This window comes from Balaenoptera borealis, assembly GCF_965194805.1.
Source record: "Balaenoptera borealis genome assembly, chromosome: 1".
Taxonomy (NCBI): Eukaryota; Metazoa; Chordata; class Mammalia; order Artiodactyla; family Balaenopteridae; genus Balaenoptera; species Balaenoptera borealis.
Genome location: NC_138860.1, coordinates 1,116,418 through 1,137,687, shown reverse-complemented (window position 1 = coordinate 1,137,687; position 21,270 = coordinate 1,116,418). Strand labels below are relative to the sequence as shown.

The window sequence follows — 21,270 nt, the reverse complement described above, 5'->3', positions numbered from 1 at the left end:
TGTGCCAGGCGCACGGGCAGCCCAGCATTCCCGGGGACAGGGGCGCTTCCGTCAGAGGGGTGTTGTGTCTGGTGCAGCACATAGCTTGCCTGGCAGAGGTCGGGCAGAGGGGCAGATTCCCCAGGCCTGCTGGGCGAGGCGTGGTGGTGCTGACTAGCTCAGAAAGCAGCCCTCTCTCAGTGGCCTTGGTGACGCCTTTTGATCACTATTTCCTTACGACCTTGGAAGGAGTTTAGCCTGGTGGGGAAGTTGACAGTCAGCGATAAGTACAATAAGATGCAAGGCGCTTGGAGACGTGGGTGGTGGTAACTGAGTCTGCTAGGATGGGAGGTACAGCAAGGCGGGCTTCATAGAGGAGGTGATGTGTGGACTAGGTCACTGAGACCACGTAGAAGCTCTAAGCAGGGAAGACATTCCAGGCAGAGGAAATGCGTGTGCAGATTTGTGTGGAAATGTGGCACGTTTGGAGACTTGTCATGGTAACGGCATATAATAGCTGGTAGCAACATGCGTGAGCGGGTACATTGACCAGTCCCGTTCCAACCTCTGTACACATATGAAGTCAGGTAGTCCTCATAACAACACTGTGAGAAAAATACTAGTGTTATTCATCTTTTAAAGATGAGCTAGCCCAGGCAGAGAGAAGGAACTTACCTAGGGCCTTAGAGCCATTAAATTTCACAGCTGGCATTTGAACTCAAGCTTTCTGGCCAATGCTCTAAATTGGGTGTCAGCAAACTAGAGCCCACAGGCCAGATCCAGCCCACTTCCTGGATTTGTACATCCTACAAGCTGAAAATGGATTTTGCATTTTTAATTGGTTGAAAAAAGAAGAAGAAGAACAATATTTTGTGGTGTGAAATTTATATGGAATCTAAATTTCAGTATCCATAAAATTTTTGTGGAGCACAGCTACCCTCATTGGTATTGTCCATGGCTGTTTTCACACTGCAGGCAGAGTTGAGTGTTTGTGGGAGACTATGTGGCCTGCAAAGCCTAAAATACTTACTCTCGGGCTCTTTACAGAGAAAGTTTGCCATCCCCTGCTCTAAATCAATGGAGCCTCATAGTATATTTTGTTTTATAAAATCACACAAAGACCGTGTGTTAACAGCAGTACTTGGATTTATGTACTAACCTTTTTAAACACCTACTTTCGTATTTGTTATCTCTCATGTCCTCCCATCAACCCTGCGGTCAGAGGAGGGTCCAGTTTGGTGCTCGCTCTCTTACAGCTAGGAAACTTCGCTGTGGAGAGATCGGGCTGGGCTCTGGCATTTGTGTTGGATCTTCTGCTTGTGTCGTTCCTTGTGCTGCCCCCACTTCTGTTCTGAAATGTGCCCTCCACCTCTGTCCTGGATGTGCCCGTGCTCACGCCTGGGCTCGGCCCGTCCACGAATGAGTTGATGGAGACCTGTTGAAAGAGCTCACGCTGCCCTTCACCTTCAACACGTCTGCAGCAGCGGCTGACCTGCCCGACCTTGGCGAGGGTTGCCTAATCCTGGGTGCACTGCCCGCCAAGTGCTTCAGGAGTCTGGGGTTTGATTACAGATAAGTAAGCACTTGCCATCAAAGGAGACAGGGACATTTCTCATTTTTATTTCCATAAAGGGACGCCATTGCATAGCAGGGCTATGTCTTCGACTTAAGTAAATTTTTAATCCTTTTTTCAGGTTTTCACTTGTGCATTATTCTACCTTTGGAACATGAGGTTTCTTTTTGATATTCCTGATCTTTTCCTGGGCTTAGTAATGCCTTCTCTTAACCAGTAAATAACAGAAGCTCTCCTTGTTACCTTGGCAATACCACTAAGCTAGTCAGAGAGGGTGGAGGCTAACTCTTCCATGTGTGGCCTCAAGGGATGTTTGTGTTATTTATTGATTTGTACTATTCACTCCACTGCCTTACCTCCAGCACATAGCAGTCTGAGAGTTGGACTATAGGCCATGTTTCTTAAATTATTTAGATTGATGCTTTCAGGAAAAAAAAAGTTATTTAGATTTCTGAAGTCTTAACTGCTATTACCTTCTCTTGGAGCCCCAATAGTGAATTTATATTATCAGCAAAATTGATTATCCTTAAAAAACTAGAAATAGAGTTGCCATATGATCCAGCAGTCCCACTCCTGGGCATATATCTGGAGAAAACTCTTAATTCAAAAAGTTACATGTACGCCAATGTTCATAGCAGCAGTGTTTACAATAGCCAAGACATGGAAACAACCTAAGTGTCCATCAACAAGGTGTGGTGTACACACACACACACACACACACACACGGGAATATTACTCAGCCATAAAAAAGAATGAAATAATGCCATTTGCAGCAGCATGGATGGACCTAAAGATGATCCTACTAAGTAAGCCAGAGACAAATATATGATACCACTTATATGTGGAATCTAAAACAATGATACAGATGAACTTATTTACAAAACAGAAATAGACTCACAGACATAGAAAACAAACTTATGGTTACCAAAGGGGAGGGGGGGAGGGATAACTTAGGAGTTTGGGATTAACATACACACACTAATATATATAATATAGATAAACAACAAGGTCCTACTGTATACCACAGGGAACTATATTCAATATCCTGTAATAAACCATAATGGAAAAGAATTTGAAAAATAATATATATATAAATATATATATGTATAACTGAGTCACTTGGCTGTAAACCAGGGAACTAACACAACAGTGTAAATCAGCTATACTTCAATTTATTTATGTATTTATTTATTTAGGCCCCGTTGTGCAGCTTGTGGAATCTCAGTTCCCTAACCAGGGATTGAACCTGAGTCACGACAGTGAAAGCACTAAGTCCTAACCACTAGAGCACCAGGGAACTCCCTACTGTACTTCAATTTGAAAAAATACAATACTTCTAATAAACAAAACAACAACAACAAAAATTGATTATACCCAGATTTGGTCTGTTAAGGCCCAGCAGAAATAAGATGCTGCCTTAAGAAAGGTCAACTATGATTCTGCTCATAGCCAGCGTTTCCTTGGCCACAGGCAGTGCAGAGGTCAGAGCAAGTTGGAAAGCATTCCTCTGTGTCAGGGGTCAGATGCCTCAGGGATGCAGCTCAGACACCCACAGCGGTGGGCAGCACGAGTGCAGACGTTTGTCCAGCCCCAGTGAGTGAAGCACATAAGGTGTGTGCTTTCCCCGTTTGCAGAACCTACTTCAAAAGAAAATGAGGCTGTGCGCACGCATTGAGCGCTAGTTAATGATATGCAAGGTGAAGGGTTTCGGGGAGTTGTTACGAAGGTCTTAGTCGGTGAGGGGTGGGTGTGTGGTACAGCAAGTCTAGCGCAGGGCTCGTGGTGGACTACAGCCCGGGGGGAAGTTGAAGTTCTTTGAACTTCTCTGTATGTTTGAATGTTTTCATGATACAGTATCTGGGGAAAGTGGCTAGGGCATGTAGCGGGCAGAGTAGAACCCAGTGGGGATGGTGGGGCGTCAGGAGCTCACGCTCTGCCCGGAGGCGGCAACTGCTGCTCAGCTCCAAACGCTCGTCACTTTGTGGGAATCTGGCCCCAGCATGGCCAGGTGTTCTTGTTTTTTAAAAGCCTCAAATTGGAATTTTTAATGTGAAAAATCTTTTTTTAGAATGCCACATGGGCCCAACAAAATGCTTTTAATTTACCAACTCCTTTCCTATCCCAGAGATTTAAACTTCAGAGAAAAAATTGGAGGTGTTCTCTTGAGTTGCAGAGCCACCGCTGTTGTCACTAACACGTGACTTTAGGGAGATTTCAGCTGCAGCTGAGACCTGGTCCGTAACCGCAGCTCCGCAGCTCTGTGGGCTGCTGTTCAGTAATGCTTTGCCAGGGCCGGGCCGCAGCACTCCTGACGCTGACCCAGCCGGGCCTTAGCTGCGGGGCCGGGGAAGCTGCGAGGTCAGGCTGCTTGGCCTTGGTTTTCCTGGGCTCACGTGGGGGCGGTGTCAGAGGGGAAGGGCAGCAGGCAGTACCCGCTGCACATGGAAGTCACTGAGGCCTTGAGAGAAATCAGCGCTGCCTGGGAACCAGGCACAGAAAGACTTCTAAGACTTGCTTAGAATCCCTGTTTTGGCTCAGTGGTGCCACAGTCCACGCAGGGTCCTAAGCTCCTAAAAGCCTGTGTACCCCTTTTCACCTTCGGCGCTCTGACCAGCCACCCTGTGCCTTCCGCCTCGGGAGCGCTCCTCAAACCCATCCCTCCTCTGTCTCCACCGACAGGACGTTCCCGCAGGACCTCATCCTCTCTGGCCTCCGTTGTGGTTCCCAAGAGGCGTCTCCGTCGGGAGTTTCTCCTGCCGGCAGGTCAGGCCTCATGTTCCCACTGCAGTTCTCACTCTCGGACGGTTTTGATGGTCTCACCCCCTGGCTTCAAAACCTCAGGCCCTCCCTGCTGCCTTCAGGATAAGGTTAAAGTCTATAATTATAGGGGGATACGGGGCCTTCATTGCTGCCAATCTACCCTACCAGCCTCTCTTCCTTCCATGTCCCATTCGCCTGCAGGGTCAAGTTCAAACTCTTCAGTCTGGCAGATGGAAACGCTGTTCAGATTTTCATGTATGCCCCGCGCCGCCCCCCTCCCACTGAGTACAGACATGCCAAACTTCTCACCATTCCAAAAAACTGTTTTTTTTCCTCTCCTCTGGACCTTTGTATGTCTGTTCCCTTTCTTCTGATTCTCTTTATCCCTGCATTTTCAGCTGGCGATGCCTCCTTTATGACGCGGGTGAATAATATCCATTTTGGGAGGTGCTCCCTGTCACCCCCAGACAAAGTTAGTGACGTCTTACTCTGAGCTCTAACACTGTACGTCTCTTATCTTGTGTTCAAGTATGATTCCTCTTGCATGTATCATTTAAATGACTTTTTCTACCACTGAGTGGTAAAGTCTTACTCATTTTTGATTCCTGCCTCTCTTCCTAAGGACTATGTCTGGCCTAGTATAGGCCTCAGTAAATGTTTGTTACATGAATAAATGAGAAGTGCTTCACACTCAAGGGACACATCACTAAGATGAAGTCTTAACCTGTTCTTTGGTGATGTGTCAGTGTCAGGTCTGCAACTTAAATCTGTCTTCTCAGATTTTCTGCCTGTGCTAGCAGTAGACGTGATGGGCCTCTACAGCAGTGACTCTGCTGTGTTTGTAAAGCCCGGGCTACAGCCCCGGAGCCCCCTTGTGAGCTGTTCTTCCAGTCCTGGCTCGCTGTCTCCCTGTCTCCCTGTCTCCCTCTCTTCTAGTCCCGCCTCTCATTTACTTCCTTCTCTTTCTTACTAACAGAACCCGACTTCTGTGGTCTGTTGGCACCTATTGGAACTTACGTAGAGTTTATACTATATTTGTGTTTATTTTAAATGAAGTATATAATTTTTGCCCTTTCTTGTGCTCTTAGAGACTAAACAAAAATAATAATATACTGATAATAGTCACAGTAGCAGCTAACACTTCCATAGCATCAAACTATATACTGGGCGCTAAGTGCTTTTGTGTACCTTAGCTCATCTGTGACCCATGACGTAGGTACTGTGATTGGTACGATAATTTTGCAGATGAGGGAACGGAAGCATGCAGAGATCACTTGTTTCAAGAACACAGAGCTACTACTGATTGGTCGTCCCGGTGTTTGACCAGGCGGTCTTACTTCCATAGTGCGCACTGCAGACTACCGCACCGTACCCGGTAGGGCTGCGTGATCGCGTTCCCTGCTGCCTCTGCCGTGTAGGACTCTGCCCGTGGGAAGACATGACAGTAAGTGATACGGACTAATATATTAGTAGCTTTGCCTATGCAAAACTCTGGATGAAAATGCTGGGAAAATAATAACTTCTTGTTTAATGTCTTCTTTTAGGAATAAAATTTGCTGTACTGATTTATACTTTGAGAGTCTGACCTTCCTGTAATTTCTTTGTGGCTTTTACTCCTTACCCAGCTCAGGTCCCAGAATTGCCTGCCTTCCTTTTTTGAGGCTTACTTGACAGCGTGGAACATTGCCCGTGCCCTTGCTTTCAGACCATACTCTTGCGGCTTGTGAAACACTTGTTTATGGGCACAGAGTGATCTGGAGTTAAATAGAAAAATCCCTCTCCATGGGACAGCAGTTTACATGCCAACTGGCAGCAGGGTGGACCTTGGGCTGCGGTTAGGACAGGTAGCCAAGCTATGAGGGAGGTTTCTAATCTAGACTCATGCTAATAAACAGTGGTAACCCAGGCACTTTAAATGGGATCTTTGTGTTTTGCATTTAGTCTAGTCAGGAGTGACCAACTCACATCAACCAGTTGGCCACATTCCTCATATGAAATTATTGCAGAGCTAGACTAATGTCAGTTTACCCTGTATATGCTAAAGCAACGTCATTTTTAGGAAGATAGTGTCAGGTATTAAAAATGTTCCGTCACACACACACACACACACACACACACACACACACACACAAAAGGGGCTTCCTTGTCAGTCCAGTGGTTAAGACTCCCCACACCCAATGCAGGGGGCACAGGTTCGATCCCTGGTTGGGGAGCTAAGATCCCGCATGCCACACAGCGCAGCCAGAAAAAAAAAAAAGTTCCATGGGCCAAGTGGTATCTTGAGCGTGGCCCATGAATGCTGTTTTGGGTGCCTCTAAATTGGTAGGTAGAAAACTTAGGTGGTTCCACAACTGAGTATGTGACCTTAAATAATTCATTTAACTTTTCTGGGCTAGTTTCTGCATCTGTAGAATGCGAAGTCATAATGCTGCCTGCTCCAGCTGCCACATTCCTTCCTTCCTTCTACAGCTTTGTTATAGTCTACTTTTCCCAAGGAACCTCTTTTGATCTAGTCTGTTAAGGTGAATCATTTCATGACTTGGTATGCCTCAGCCCTTATGTGCACAATCTGTAAGAAGATAATCTCTCTAAGGGCTTTCTTATTGCTATACATGTGTCAGGCTGATTTAGCCATATACACTCTTTTGATCTGAGAGAAACTCATTCTTGGGATTTACCACAATTATTAGGCCTCATTTATGGTTCCTCAATATTAGGATTATCAGTGAGTGACAGGTAGAGGTTTGGAGACTGGAACTATAAAACTTCTGTTTGAGAATAATCATGGGCTTTGAGAAGATGCAGCTTTCATTTTCTGGGCCCTTTCTTCATCTTCTTTCTTCTTCTTGACTTTTCAAAAACCTGCCTTGATGACAAAAGTTAGGTCAGCTGTATGTAGCCTTTATAGTACAGAAGTTGCCAAGGTGATACCTGTAAGACAACTTAATGGGCTTTTCTTTATTTAAATGCACGGGGAAGGTTGAGGGAAACATTATTTGAAGGGTTAGGGCTTGTGGCACTTTGAGGATGTCGTATTAGAACCCAGAATGAACATATTTTTGAAATCTAAATACTGTCAACCCTTAGACAGTATAATACTTGTTCTTAACTGAAGGAAGGTGTTCTCTGGTCCCAAATTATGAACACTTACAGTCTGGGGATAATATGCCAGTTTATCGAGAACAAGAATCTTAGTGTGACACTCCATGGAAAATTCTTTCCTTCTGCTGTCTATGTTGGCTCTCTCTCCTGAAAGGCCTCAGATCTGTGTCCAGAGCCTGCCTGACCACTGAGTACATAATCAAATATAGTTCTCACCATCTGGGAGCCAAACTGTCTGTGCCAGTGGGGCTGTGAGTCTTTCACACAGAGCTGACAGTGGCTGGGTCACCTGTCTGTTGGAGCAGACTGCTGTTAATGGTTCTCACTTCAGTAGTGGTTACACTGTATCACGGTCGGAATGGAAGGTTTGACTCAAGCACTGGGTCAGGCGGTATGAACTACAGTAAGGTAAAGCCTTCTCGTGCTGATCTGCTGATGGTTGAGATTTCCAAATGTACTGACTTCTTTATCACCTTGAATCTGTTCGTCTGAATTCTTGTCACACGGCGCGGCTGCCCTGCTGGAGCAAGGGGGCTTTGAGCTCAGACACGCTGGGTCCACAGCGGACTCACCACGAACGAGTGCGTCCGCTCACCTGCTGCCCCCCGAGCTTCAGCTCCAGTCCTCGGCCAGAGCACCTGCAGCAGCGTGCCTCACGCAAGCACTTGGTCCGCTCTTCCAGGGCAATTGCTCTTTGGGCTGAAAATTGATTGAAATACCTTCTAAAACCTTCTGTTAAATGCAGCTGTATCTTAAGAAGTGATATAATTAAGTTTTTGACCAGTTTTCATCTGGCAAAGAAGGGTGACCCGCTGCTGTGACTTTTGTTAGTACCAAGGGGTGAGGACGTGGCAGGCTCTCTAGGTTCTGACTTCCTATTCCGCGCCAGTTGTATTAGTTTCCTGCGGCTTCTGTAACAGATCACCAGGAACTTCGTGGCTTAAAACAACAGAAATCTGTTGTCTCACAGCTCCGGAGGCCAGAAGTCTGAAATCAAGGTGTTGATGGGACCACACTGCCTCTGGAGGCTCCAGGGCAGAAACCTGTTCTTTGCCTCTCCCAGCCCCTGGTGACGGTTGGCGTTCCGTGTGGCCGCATCACTCCAGCCTCTGTCCCCGTGGTCACACTGCCACTTCCTCTTCTGCCTTTGTCAGATCTCCCCCTGCCTGCCTGCCTGCCTGCCTGCCTACCTCTTAGTTGGACACTTGTCATTGGATTTAGGGTCTCACCTCAAGACCTTAACCTCATCACACCTGCAAAGACCCCTTTTCCAAGTCAGGTCACACTCTCCAGTTCCAAGGATTAGGACATGGACGTATCTTTTTGGGGCCACTGTTCAACACACTGCATCAAAGGAACGGAGATCTGTGAACAGAACGAAACGTATGGGAGGCAGCAACATACAGCGTCCTCAGTCTGGCCCCAGCCCGTACTGGGATATGCTGTATGATTTTGGTGGGATTAGTCTGGAGAGAGGTCTTTGGTGAATCCAGATAACCGAGAATCAACTGAATGTATAGAAAATGTGACTTTCTGTGCATTTGGGCATTCGTTCTTTTTATTCAACAAACATCTTTTGGTGGCCTCCTAGGTGCCCAGTGCTGTTCTAGGTATTTGGGATATATCAGTGAACAAATAGCCAAAGATTCCTGCCCTTGTGGGGTTTACATTCTAGCTTTGCTAGCAATGACTTGAGAATTTCATATAGGTGATTCAGGGTGTTTGCCTGATAAATATTTTTGTGAACGAAATTAGGCTCTTTGCTGTTATCTCCAAGCATTTAGGGTTTTCAACATAAAGTTGAAATTATATAATTCTGGGAATTAGATAAATTTTGAGTTATATACACTATATGTAAATTATTATTATTGAATTATACAGGTTTGGGAGTATAACGGACAAAATAGTTAAAAGTATGGAATGGGAATGTATTACAAGCATCATCATCTCCCAGCACTTTTGTCAGCATGATTTGTTGAAATCAAGGCAAGCGTGGGCTGAAAAATCCAAACAAGTAGGCGTCCCGCTGCCCCAAGACCAGCGTCAGCATGTCCCCTGTGCTGGGGTGGACGGGACTTTGTTGGGGAGATGCCGTTCTGGGCCCGGGCAGGTAGTCTGAGCGGTGTCCTGAGACACGGCAGCAAGGTCAGCGCTTGGACCAGTGGCGCTTGGTGGCGGTGACAGTTGCAGGCTATTTTGGGAACGGAGGAGGCTTTGTTTTGTAAGGCCGCCTCTGCACTGCCAGATTAACTCTGGCACTGGTCAACCATCAGCCTTTGCTGTAGAGAAAGCAATACTAAGTACAGTAGAGGGACTGTGGTACTCTTTCCCATTTTACTGGTAAAATCAAGGATTTTTCCTTGGAGATAGCTTCTCATTGCCAGGGAAATGTGACATGCTGATTTTAGGAAGCTTTAAATTATTACCTGGCAATTTTTCTGATAGCTTTCTGGACTAATAATTAAATAATATCTCCTTTTCTCAAGGAGCTTAGAACAAGTTGTTACTTTAGTAATAGCCTGCGTGTCTTTAGGGGAGGAAAACAGAAAGAAATGGACACAAGGCACAGCAGAAAGAACAGGGTTAAACGCAAAGAAGAATTCCCCACTGATGTCAGAAGTAACATGAGAACGCTGCTTAGCCTTCTTTGCCGGTTCAAGAGAAGGGAAGAGCCGCGTGTGGGGAAGGCTCACGCAGCCCTGTGTGGAGGCGCGCTGCTGGGGGCCGCGGCCCCGGACGCGGCTTTCGTAGCTGGCGAGTCTGCCCATCCTGCCCGCTTAGTCCCTGTGAGTCAGCAGCACAGCTGCAGACGGACTGGGCAGAGGGCGTCTAAATTTAGTCCTCATTTAGTAGAGAAGGTTTTCAGGGACTGTTTGTCTCTCCCCCATGACTTTAGTCATATTCTTTCTTCTGGAGGGAAAAAAAAAACCAACCAAAAACAAAGAACAGAGAACGGTCACTCCAAGATATGTCATGAGAGTGACTGTCCTACAAATTTGTTGACCGGTCTGCCCGACGACGATCCTCTTTAGTTAACTGTGGACGTACTGTTTGAGTCCTATGGCTCCTGACCTTAGGAACCCGCAGGATCCTGGGCCCTGGAGGGAGTTTCCTGAAGTCAGATTAACAAACAGGCTCCCAAACCTTGCTTGTTCAAAGACATTTGCAGCCAAGCTGCCTTCCTCCCAAAGGGCGCTGGAGCTGGAGGGCAGTGGTAGGTGAGGAGTAAGTACGACTTCAGCTTTTTCCTGGGGAAGTTGTTGCTGCTTGTTAAAACCATGGCTTGAAAACAGCAGTGCCCCTCGCCCTGCCAAGGCCTCATCTCCTTACACCCTCACTAAGGCCTGCGGGGTGGGCGGCATTCCCGTGCTCCAGGTGAGCCGCTGGCGCTCAGGTTGTATTCTTGCTCAGGACTCCGCGCGCTGGCAGGGCTGGGGCACGAGCCCAGGTCCGCCTGGCTCCAAAACTGACACTTCTCGCGATACACTGTCCTGCACTCTGTCGAGGGGGTTGGGAATCACCTCACTGTTGTCCTGCTTTATTTGCTCTGAAATGATTCTTTGGAGATTGATGCTTTGTCAGATTACATTGCAGATTAGGCCAGCTTTTTGTTGTCATTGCCTCGGACATCCTCACAGTGTCATTCTTATAAAATACTGTATGAAGGATTCAAGATTCATAGACAGAAATTATGAAACTGAAAAGGAAGAGAACTAAAGTTATGATGGGTGAAGGAGATTAAGAAAAGGAAGGGAGATAAGTAAGAGGGGAGGAAAAAGAAAAGACAGGTTTTCTCCTGTTTGATACCTGGACTAGCTGGGGTTATTTCAGCCTCTGGAATTTGGATGCCATCATCTGCAAAGGGTGAAGAATCATCTTGAAAACACTGGCTTCCAAAATTCTGCCTAGTGTTGGTGTGGCCATTGGCTAAGTGTTCAGGCTGTTCTTTCAGAGCCAAATACATTTTGCAGCCAAGGAAGGAGCAGTTGGCCCAGCTGCTTAACACAGGTCAAGATGGCACATTTGACCTTCCTGACACAGGAGTTTATGACTACATGGGCAGAGAGTGTCCTTAACCTCTAAAACACTTTCTTCTCTTGGACTTTAGCACCTTTTTGAAAAGTGCCCTCGGACTTCCCTGGTGGTGCAGTGGTTAAGAATCCGCCTGCCAATGCAGGGGAAACGGGTTCAATCCCTGGTCCGGGAAGATCCCACATGCCGTGGAGCAACTAAGCCCGTGAGCCAAGACTACTGAGCCTGCGCTCTAGAGCCCGTGAGCCACAACTACTGAAGCCCGGGCACCTAGAGCCCGTGCTCCGCAACAAGAGAAGCCACCGCGATGAGAAGCCCGCGCACCGCAACGAGGAGTAGCCCCCACTTGACGTGACTAGAGGAAGCCCGCGCACAGCAGCAAAGACCCAACACAACCAAAAATAAATTAATTAAAAAAATAATTTTTTTTAAGTGCCCTCTTCCATCCTCGCAGTTAAAGTATTAATAGTTTTTAGTGAGGTACTCTGCAAGGGGTTGGTTAAATCTTGCCCTGCGGGATTATAGACTGGCAGACATACAGTATATGAGAGATTTAGTGATAATCATAATTATGAAATAGTTTATAATGTTATGAATAGTTATGAAATATTTTACATGGTAAAGAAGTATAAATGGGGAAAGCTTGTAGAAGTTGATCAACCCAAGAAAACATCATAGAAGAAATGTAATTTTTGGAGCTTCTTGTTGAAAAAGAGGCTGTCGTGAATACTGGCTATAAAAGTCGTCTGGCCTCAAAAGATCAGGTTGGAGGAATATATTACATGACATCAAATCAAATCTAGGTTGAGATGTTTAGCTAATCTCACTAATTGTAAAAAGAGTATCAAACGGTTTGGGGGAAATGAATAAAGATGTCTTTTTGTAACCAAGGTTGCCTAATTAAATATCCTCTAGATTGAATCAACCGCTTTTCATCCATCCTTTGTTTCTAAGTGGGATTGACACGCTGTTTATCTGGAGGGGTTTCCTGAAGTCCTCTTGGTAGGATAGGTGCTTCTTAAGTGTAGTAGTTACCCTCTGAATTCTGGCTTGAATTCTTCCCACAGTAATCTTTTGCTGTTTAAACTGTTGCTCATTATCACCATAAAATATCCCTTGGTATATTTCACTGAAGACATCAATTCTCAAACTGTTTGATCTAAGGAATCCTGTACACTCTAAAAACTTATTCAGGACCCCAAAGAGCTTTCGTTCATAAGTATTATTATATATTACTGAAAAATCTTGAAAATACTATTATTATTAATTCATTTAAAATAGCAGTGACCCATTATATGTTCATATAAATCACATATTTTAATTGAAAAGAGCTATATACTTTCAAAAACAAAAGCAAAGTAAGATAAGTCCATTGACATGGTGGCATGAGAAGAGTGGCATTGTTTTACATTTTTACAAATCTCTTAGTGTCTGCATTCAGTCTTGTGATACATTGTTTTCATTAAAGTATATAAAGAACATCTGGCTTCACATGGATGTCTATTTGGAAAAGGGAGGAGTATTTTAATAGTCTGTCCAGACAATTATGGGTATTCTTCTTGGCACTGTACTAAAACGCCAGTAAGTATATAGTAGTTTCTTAAATGTTAGTTGCAGTGTGGAATCTGAAACCATGTCAATGGACTTTTCTTACTTTGAGATATTAAAATCCAGTGGTCTAACTTGTATTTTGAATGAATCTTCTACCCATGTATGATTTTATCACACCATGCATCTGATTATGTGGAAAATATGGGTTCATTGAGTTATGCACATCTTCCAGATGTTAATACGCTTCAGTCTATAATATCAAAAAACCACATTTGTTGATAATCCCATTGACTGCATCAGAAAACTGAGTATTAGGAAGCTGTCAAGCTCATGGTAGTGGGTATGTTTCCCAAAATTCTTATTTTAATTGGATGGTCAAATTTTATCATTGGCAACAAATATTAGGTTTTTTTCTTTGAAGTGACAGGCTCACCTTGTTCGTTTTCAAGTCTTAATCATTGTAATTTACCTGTCGGTTGCTCTTTTGAGGAAAAGCAGCATCTGTGGAAAAGCTGCTCGTCCACCTCGCAACTCAAACAGATGCACAGGAGCTTTTTGCTGAGAGATGGCGCTGTGCTTTGTCACGTGGAGAAGGGCTTTATGTGTGCCTGCTGTTTTGTCACACAGAATATTAAGAACACTTACAGTTTAATAAAATTAATAATGTTTACTGCTCCATCCAGGTCATTCTTGAGTGAAACTGGCCTTTTTTGGGTTTTGTTTTGCTTGAGATCATGTGGCCAGGAAGAGTACAGTCAGCACCCGCACCCTCTGGTGCCTCCCTTGACTTGTGCAGAGGCTCCAGGAGTTCTCCCCACCATGGCTTTGCATTGTTAGTGCAAATGTCAACACAGCAGAAAAGGCAAATCATGTATTAATATCGTTATAAAAATCATTTTGATCCAGATAGTTTTAGAAAGAGGAATCTCATTTGTTTCTGGTCCTGAATTGTCTCAGCTGTTTTGGATCCGCCTAAGCCTTGATGATGATCACTTTTATCGGTGTGGGCTTTTTGCCTCCTTTTACTCTGTAGATAGTCCAGATGGCCTTTGGGTCTTGGCAGGCCTCATTGCTGTTTGTGACTGTTCCTTTTAGGCTTCTGGTAGGCCTGAAGCCTTTATTCAGAAAGCTTCTCTGCCTTCTCCTAATTGTTGCTGTGAGTTGGGCAGCTAAGGGTGCCTAACCAACCACAACTGCAAACATACTTCGCCATATTGTCTGCAGCTATTCAGAAGATACATGAAAAGAAAATACTTTTCTTCTGTTTGACGGATCACTGCACCCTTTCTCTCCAAAGTGGGGATAGTTTAGCAACCCTAGAAGATAAACTGCAACTTCCCACTGAGAAAGTTGCATTTGATCCGATGTGACTATTTTCCTCTAAAATTCCTGGGCAAATTAGTGGTTCCTAACATTCCCTCTTTTCTTTATAATGATGAAAGAGCTCACCCACTTATAGTACTTTAGAAGTCGCTTTCCTCGTTTGACCCTAACAGCACTATAAATAAGATTAAATATCATTATACCTGTTTCACAGCTGAGATACTGAGGCATGGAAAGAATTCAGGGATTTGCATAAGATCACAAAGCTGAGAAGTCACACTCTGGACACTTGCATCAGGATGCAAGAAATGGAAATCAGTATTTCAGCAGCGCTGCTGCATTGTCCGTGCCCAGAGCAGTGTCTGGCACGGTGTAGCACTCAGTAAGTGCTTGTCGAGTAAATGGATGGACTTTTCTTTCCAGGCTTGTATTGATGAAAATTTGGACATGGTGAAGTTTCTGGTGGAGAACGGAGCCAGTGTAAACCAGCAGGACAACGAGGGCTGGACACCCCTCCACGCAGCAGCGTCCTGTGGCTACCTCAACATAGCAGAGTGAGTCCCTGTACGGGTGCGGTGCTTGTAGGGTAGCCTCTGGTTCTCGTCCACTCTTAAGAATTTGAATTTCATAAATAGGAGTAACTTCTCTTTACTACAAACTATAAAAGCAGGAAATTGAATATGTTTTACATAGCTGCTAAATCTATAGTTCTTTTAGTTGAAATTTTGTGTTTGCTTCTATTTTCAGGTAATTCATATTTGTTGGGATATGCAGAGGTGGCTTCTGTCTCTTGCACTGTCTGGGTTGACTTTTTGAGCGACTATAGCTGGACACATGTGGGCAGGCCTGGACAATTTTTCTGGACTTTTTTGTAAACCTGTTTTATTGTTTTTTTTTAAAAAAAAGCAGTGCTTAATACAAATGAAGGTGGAGAATGCCTGGCTGCTGGTCACAGAATTCACGTAGGTAATAGCAGAAGAGTGAGAGCCAAGCATCCGAGCAAAGGAAGGGTGGGAGGGGCACGTGCCCCCCTGCCCGGCCCTCACTGAGACCAGCCTCCAGCACAGCCGGGGCCCCTCCCTGGGCAGAAGAATCCCAACCACATAGTGTCTGGGCTGGAAGGGGCGCTAAGTTGATGTCTGTTGAATGAAGGAGTGGTCAGGGAGGTTATTTTTAAATAGAAAGAGATGTTGGCACTTAAAACATCTTTAAAATGAGGCAACTGAGTGTATTCTAGATGAGAGTAAGTGTAGATTGCTAAGGTAAGTTCTCTAAATAAAATCATGATATGCTATGGTCCTTTGAAGATCCGGTTGCTTGTCTTAAGGCCCCTTTCAGTAGGATTAGAGCTCCGTTACATTTCTCCTGTTCAGCAAACAGCTCTGCAGAGGCCTGGGAATGGCCTCCCACAGAAACTGCTTTGCCCGGGTGTCCCGGGGGAGGGTGCCCAGTGGGGGAAGTCAGACAACGGCAGGGTCAGAGCCAGAGAAAGATCAGGCCGAAGCCCTGGTGTTGACTGGGCTTCTTGTTCTGAAAAGCGGGCGGCTGGACGGGCCCCACCGCCAGCAGGAGTCAGCAGTGCGGTTTTCTCCTGTCTCCGTTCTGGTTCCGTGAATCCGTCGCGCCCTCTTGCCGGGCTGCCCCTTCCCAGGGCCTAACGAGAGGGCTCTGATTCTCAGCCTAGCCCACTCGCCGGCGTTCCGATGCCCAGGAGTGAAGGTGGCTGCCTCAGAGGTTTCCATTTTCACTTGAAAACTGTATCTAAGAAACATTTATAGGACATGTTAGTCCCTCATCACTGATATTTGGTTATCTGTTCAGCTGGCTTGTTTGTGATTTTGAGCTACCAAATCTCATTACATTCAAGGATTTCACTTTTCTCCATTGGAAGGTAACAGGCAGAGCTCACGCTTGGAATTAGGGCCCCTCGTGTTGGCGTAATCCACGGAGGCTCTTTTTTCTTCCTTTTGCGAAGCTGCGTACAGAGGATGATTGTAAATGCTTTTTCACAGTGGTTTCTTTATCTCATCTTTATGGATGAACATAGTTCCTTAGGAAATAAGTTCACAATTTAAGTGTCTCTTGCCCAAATAAATATTACCTTGAGTGAAATGAATTGGTGAGAGTTACTGTTTCCGCATACAGGTGATTAGTAGTCAGACATGAAAGTCTGACCAGGAAAGGTGAGCTGGACCAGACCCCCTTGTGTGGTGGGGTGGTGGGAACGGCCCTCCTTACCTTCTGCTGTGCGTCACCCTTAGACGGTATCCACCTGACCGTCCTTACGTACTCATCTGTGCAGCAGCGTTTTCCGGACAACGAAAGAACCCCGTTGCTTATGCTACTCATGTTGGTTGGCTCACCTCAGGGCCTCTGAACAGTGTTTCAGATACGATTAGCATTTGATCATTTTGTCATTTTTCTTTTTGTATCTTAAAGACCTTAAACTCTATATTCTTATTCCCGGAATCATTAGAAACTCTAAATTTCGAGGGAGTGGAAACAAAGAAAAGGCAAACTGGCTTTCTAGGGAAGAATCTAAGAGCATTCTGTTCCATGTTCTATGATGACCTTTTTTTGTCTTATATTTGAACTCAGTATGACATATTTTTTAAAAAGAGGTTTAGGGGCTCTTTATTCCTGATTTTGAGTTCAGGCTTATTGCTAGTTAACGGGATGTTTTCCATTTCTATTACCAGTAAGTGTTTAATTTAGAAGCAGATTATTGACCCAAGGGTACAGCATTTAGTTTGGCTTTATAGTTTATTGGGGTGCTAATTTATTCTGAGTTTTTGAACACGTTTCATTTTCTTTCTTCCCCCCTTAGAATAGTAGCAAAAAGACCTTATGTCAATGATGAGTTAAAAAGAATACAGAGGCTTTATTTTCTTTCTGTCTTTCTTGGCCACACCGCATGTGGCTTGTGGGATCTTAGTTCCCCGACCAGGGATTGAACCCGTATCCTCGGCAGTGAGTCCTAACCACTGGACCACCAGGGAATTCCCACAGAGGCTTTATTTTCTAAAGGGCATATTTACGGAGCTAATGGATATTTCTGAAGCCTCAGGTTAACTATAAAGATTCTCAGGAATAAAGTAAATATTACTTTTTAGGGACTTCCCTGGCGGTCCAGTGGTTAAGACTCTGTGTTCCCAATGTAGGCGACCCAGGTTTGATCCCTGGTCAGGGAACTAAGATCCCGCATGCTGCATGGTGCGGCCAAAGATTAAAAAATAATAATGATAAATTAAAAAATCTTACCTCATAGGTTGATATTGATTCTTGTTCAGGTAAAAGTGTGAAACTAGAGAGGTTTTTCCTGTTTCCTCCTCACCCTTAAAATGGTTTAGGAAGGTAGCCTTACTTAAGAAGAATCTCTTCTGAACCAGATTACTTTCTAGAAATGTGTCTTCTTGATCATGGGTCTAAGAACTTGTCAGAAAAGGGAAAAGCAGGGGCCTGTATGCCCAAGTGACATTGTGCCTGATCCAGTAAAGAATGGAATAGATGTCAGAGCAGGGTGGCTAAGATGTTTTATTTATTTCACGTAATATTTGTGGATTGCCAAGAGGAAAAACAGCGTGTCAGACCTCATGACGGTGATAACCATGAGGAAGGCACAGCTGTTGTCCTGAAGTAGCTTTCAGCCTGGTGGGGCAGTTGCATCAAGATCCGTGTATGTCATGACAGAAGCGCAGACTTAGTGCCGGGGAGGACGGAGTTCAAGGAAGGAGAGGGAAGGTGTGGTTGGTGAGAACAGGCAAAGGCATTTTCAATGGACCTTGAAAGATATGAGAAGTTTCTAGCAGGGAGAGGAGAAGGGGAGGGTGTTTCATCGGTTGGGAGAAACTACTCAAGCTGTGGGAGAGGCTGAGCGACAGTGGGGTGTGTCTGGGGACAGTGAGGCGTTGAGTTTGATTGGAGTAGAGGGTACAGTTCCATCCAGAAAGCATTTCTCGAGTGCTTACTGTGTATATTATTTGCATTTTGATTTTTCAGGGTTGGGGAGGTGTAGTTGAATGTCCTCTTTGTCCTGAAGGGGAGAAACCAAAAGAGAGGCGCTCTTGATTAGGGAAATGAGGGGCAACAGATGGACAGAGGACTGGGCCTCAGTACAATTAAGAAAACACATGGAGCAGGTTAGCCGTTAGCCTTGGAGGAGAAAGAGTTTGTTTCCGTCTGAGTCTGTGAGGGAAAGATGGAGAAAGCCGAAAATGAGATGAGTTCATATATGTGGAATCAATCTGTAAGTTAAAAACATTTATTGAAGCTCTATTTATACTAGGTACTAGGCAATGAGAAAGCAAAAACGTGGTCTTGATGTAATCTTTGTTGATTCTCCTCTGCCTCCTTGAATACAGTGGCCATGCATTGATTATCCTCTTAAGATCTTCTACAGTGTCTAAAATGTAGTACCTTTAAACGCAGGAGGGGACCAGTACATGCTTACTGAATTGTTGATTCGTTGAAGTTTAATTTAAACAGTTTTTCTTTCTCCTTTAAATACTTATAGTTGATAGAGCTCCCAGCATAATTGGGATTCTCACTGGCCCAAAAGTAACTTGATTTAGTGCCAAGGTGAACTAGACTTGAATTCAAAAGACTGGAGCATAACCTCTGCCATTTGCCCCCTAATAGTACCCACCTTGCCTACTTCATAAAATTGTTTAAGACTCATTATATAATTTTACGTGAAAGTACTTTGAAAATCAAAAAGGATCTATGTAAGGTATTAAAATTGTCAGACCTTTCTTCTTTAGGATCAAGTATTATATTTCAATATAGAATCTAATCATTTAGAATAGAACAATTTGTTTCTTCAGGAATTTAGTTTCTTCTTAGAGTGTAGATTTCATGTATATGGCTGGTTGAAGGGAGAGTTTTATGGAGGCGTAATTTAGGCAGATTCATGAAAATTTTAATTCATCCTTTATTTTTCTGTTTTCATGCCCCAACACTACTTAATATACTCTTAATGTGGCATTGGGAAAGTTTCTGTGAGAATTACTTCTTTACATGTCTTCTGGGAACTCTCATTCTCAACATTACAGGTGTAGTAAGTCCTTTTGGGAGCCTGTGTTTGGACCCCAGGGATGGTGGGTGAGCTTTAGGGCTGCATGTCTTCCATGTGATATTTAGAAAGTCTCTTGCTGTCCACTGGGAATGAGAGGGTGGGGTTAGGAACATGAGTGTGAAGGGAATCCCGCTTGTAGGCATTGTTCTTACCAAGAAATAGGGAAGCTTTTGATCCTAATTATTGAAGGCTAGTGGAGTTAGAAATTAACAGTGGAATACCTTATATGGGACCACATTAAAAACTCCAGAACAGAGGCCATGCACTGCACTGAACCCCAGGGATAGGAGTGTAAGCTGATGTTAGACTGGGGAGAGAACCTTGATTCTGTATCTTGTCTGCACAGGTATTTCATTAACCATGGAGCCAGCGTGGGTGTTGTGAACAGTGAAGGAGAAGTCCCCTCTGACCTCGCAGAAGAGCCTGCCATGAAGGATCTTCTTCTGCAGCAAGTGAAGAAGCAAGGTAAGCTAAGGGGTTAGAGGGGCAGGTGAGGCTCTGCTGTGCAGGGCCGTGGGCTGTAGTGTGATAGGAAGGTTGGGTCTACCCACACAGTGTTAGTCATCATTACCCACATCACATACCCTCTTAACACTCACACAAGCATAGGCCAGATGCCAAAAGGAGGGCCAGTCCTTCCTTGTTTTTGCCGTTCTGGGGCTGTGTACCCATTGTGCAGTTAGGCGACCTGACTGTTCTTTGATGACGCAGGTTAGACTGAGGAGGGGCATGAGCGTGTCTTACTCTGTGTACACGGTGTGGACTTTGCTTCACACTGTGAAGTCTAAAGAAAGGACGAGATACAGTGTCCCTTTGAGTACTGGCCAAATTCTGTTTATGACTTTGCATCTTTTCTCTTGATGAGAGCTGAAAGTGGTGCTGGTTGAGGTATTTATTACAACCTCTGAAATGATCTTTAACCATACTAATCATGAAAATTATTCTGGTAGTTTGTCACGGTAAGGAAGCTAACTTAGAAGAATAAACTCTGAAAGAACTTATTTTATATTTTCAGAAGAATCCATTTCAGAGAATAGGTCAGGATTCTGCTACTGGAGGTCTTTGGGTTCTTTTAGTTAAAAAAGTTGCAAATAACACTTGTTAGCAGGGAGGACAGGTCTTAGGGCATTTGCTAGAACCACCACAAAACTGTGTGGACATGGTTTATAGTGATGTGTAGTCTTTCTGTTAAACCACTTTACCCACAATCTGCAGTTGAGTCCAAAAGATTTCTCTCCAGTGACCTTTTCTGACATGATGCTTTAGAACAGTCAGGGCCAGTCCTGGCCATATCCGTTTGCTCACATGTTATCCAAAGCTGCATTTGCACTCCTACAGCAGAGCTGAATAGCTGTGACAGACCAAATGGCCTGCAACGCTGAAAACATTTAATATCTGGCCTTTAATAGAAAGTATGCTGACCCCTGCCTTAAAATAATGATGTTCTAGGGCAGAAAACACTTGTATGAATACTGTGTATAGTTTTTGTGTCCTATTGAATTGAAGAACTTTATGCCTAATTTACCATCAAGTCCCACTCAGCCTTATCTCCTCAGATTGGTGTTACAATTTACAAATGACTTTTTAAAAATAAACTGGATTTTTAATAGTAGTTTTGATTTTAATTTCTGACTCTTCCATTAAGGAGTATACTCTGTTGGAAGAGGTATTCATATGTATGCTTACCTTTGCAGCACTGTTAACTCTTTGTGTGTGGAATTCTGGTCTGTTCCAGATCAGTTACCCCTTTCAGTTCATCGAGAGGATATAATAATTGTGAATACAATACACGTGCACCCAGCGTCGGAACACCTAAATATATTAAGCAAATACTGACAGAGCTGAAGGGGGAAATAGACAATAATACAATGATAGT

The 21,270-nt window shown here is 44.4% G+C and overlaps 2 protein-coding genes across 13 annotated transcripts in view; one reads left to right on the top strand and one right to left on the bottom strand.

Annotated features, from left to right (window-relative positions):
* The window catches only part of LOC309611006 (uncharacterized protein), a gene marked incomplete at its 5' end in the record, with an annotated part of 253,615 nt that overhangs the window by 48,323 nt on the left and 184,022 nt on the right, over positions 1-21,270 (bottom strand). The gene's annotated exons all lie outside the window — the stretch shown is intronic.
* Positions 1-21,270, top strand: part of PPP1R12B (protein phosphatase 1 regulatory subunit 12B) — a 206,038-nt gene that overhangs the window by 40,118 nt on the left and 144,650 nt on the right. For 10 of the 12 annotated variants that reach the window (XM_082397274.1, XM_082397271.1, XM_082397265.1 and 7 more), the window contains exons 2-3: positions 14,744-14,874; positions 19,741-19,859. In XM_082397274.1, the coding sequence (XP_082253400.1) occupies positions 14,744-14,874; positions 19,741-19,859 (250 nt within the window). Of the gene's footprint in view, positions 1-5,656; positions 5,757-14,743; positions 14,875-19,740; positions 19,860-21,270 lie in introns of those variants that run through there. The other 2 variants (XM_082397276.1, XM_082397277.1) reach the window with 2 other exon arrangements.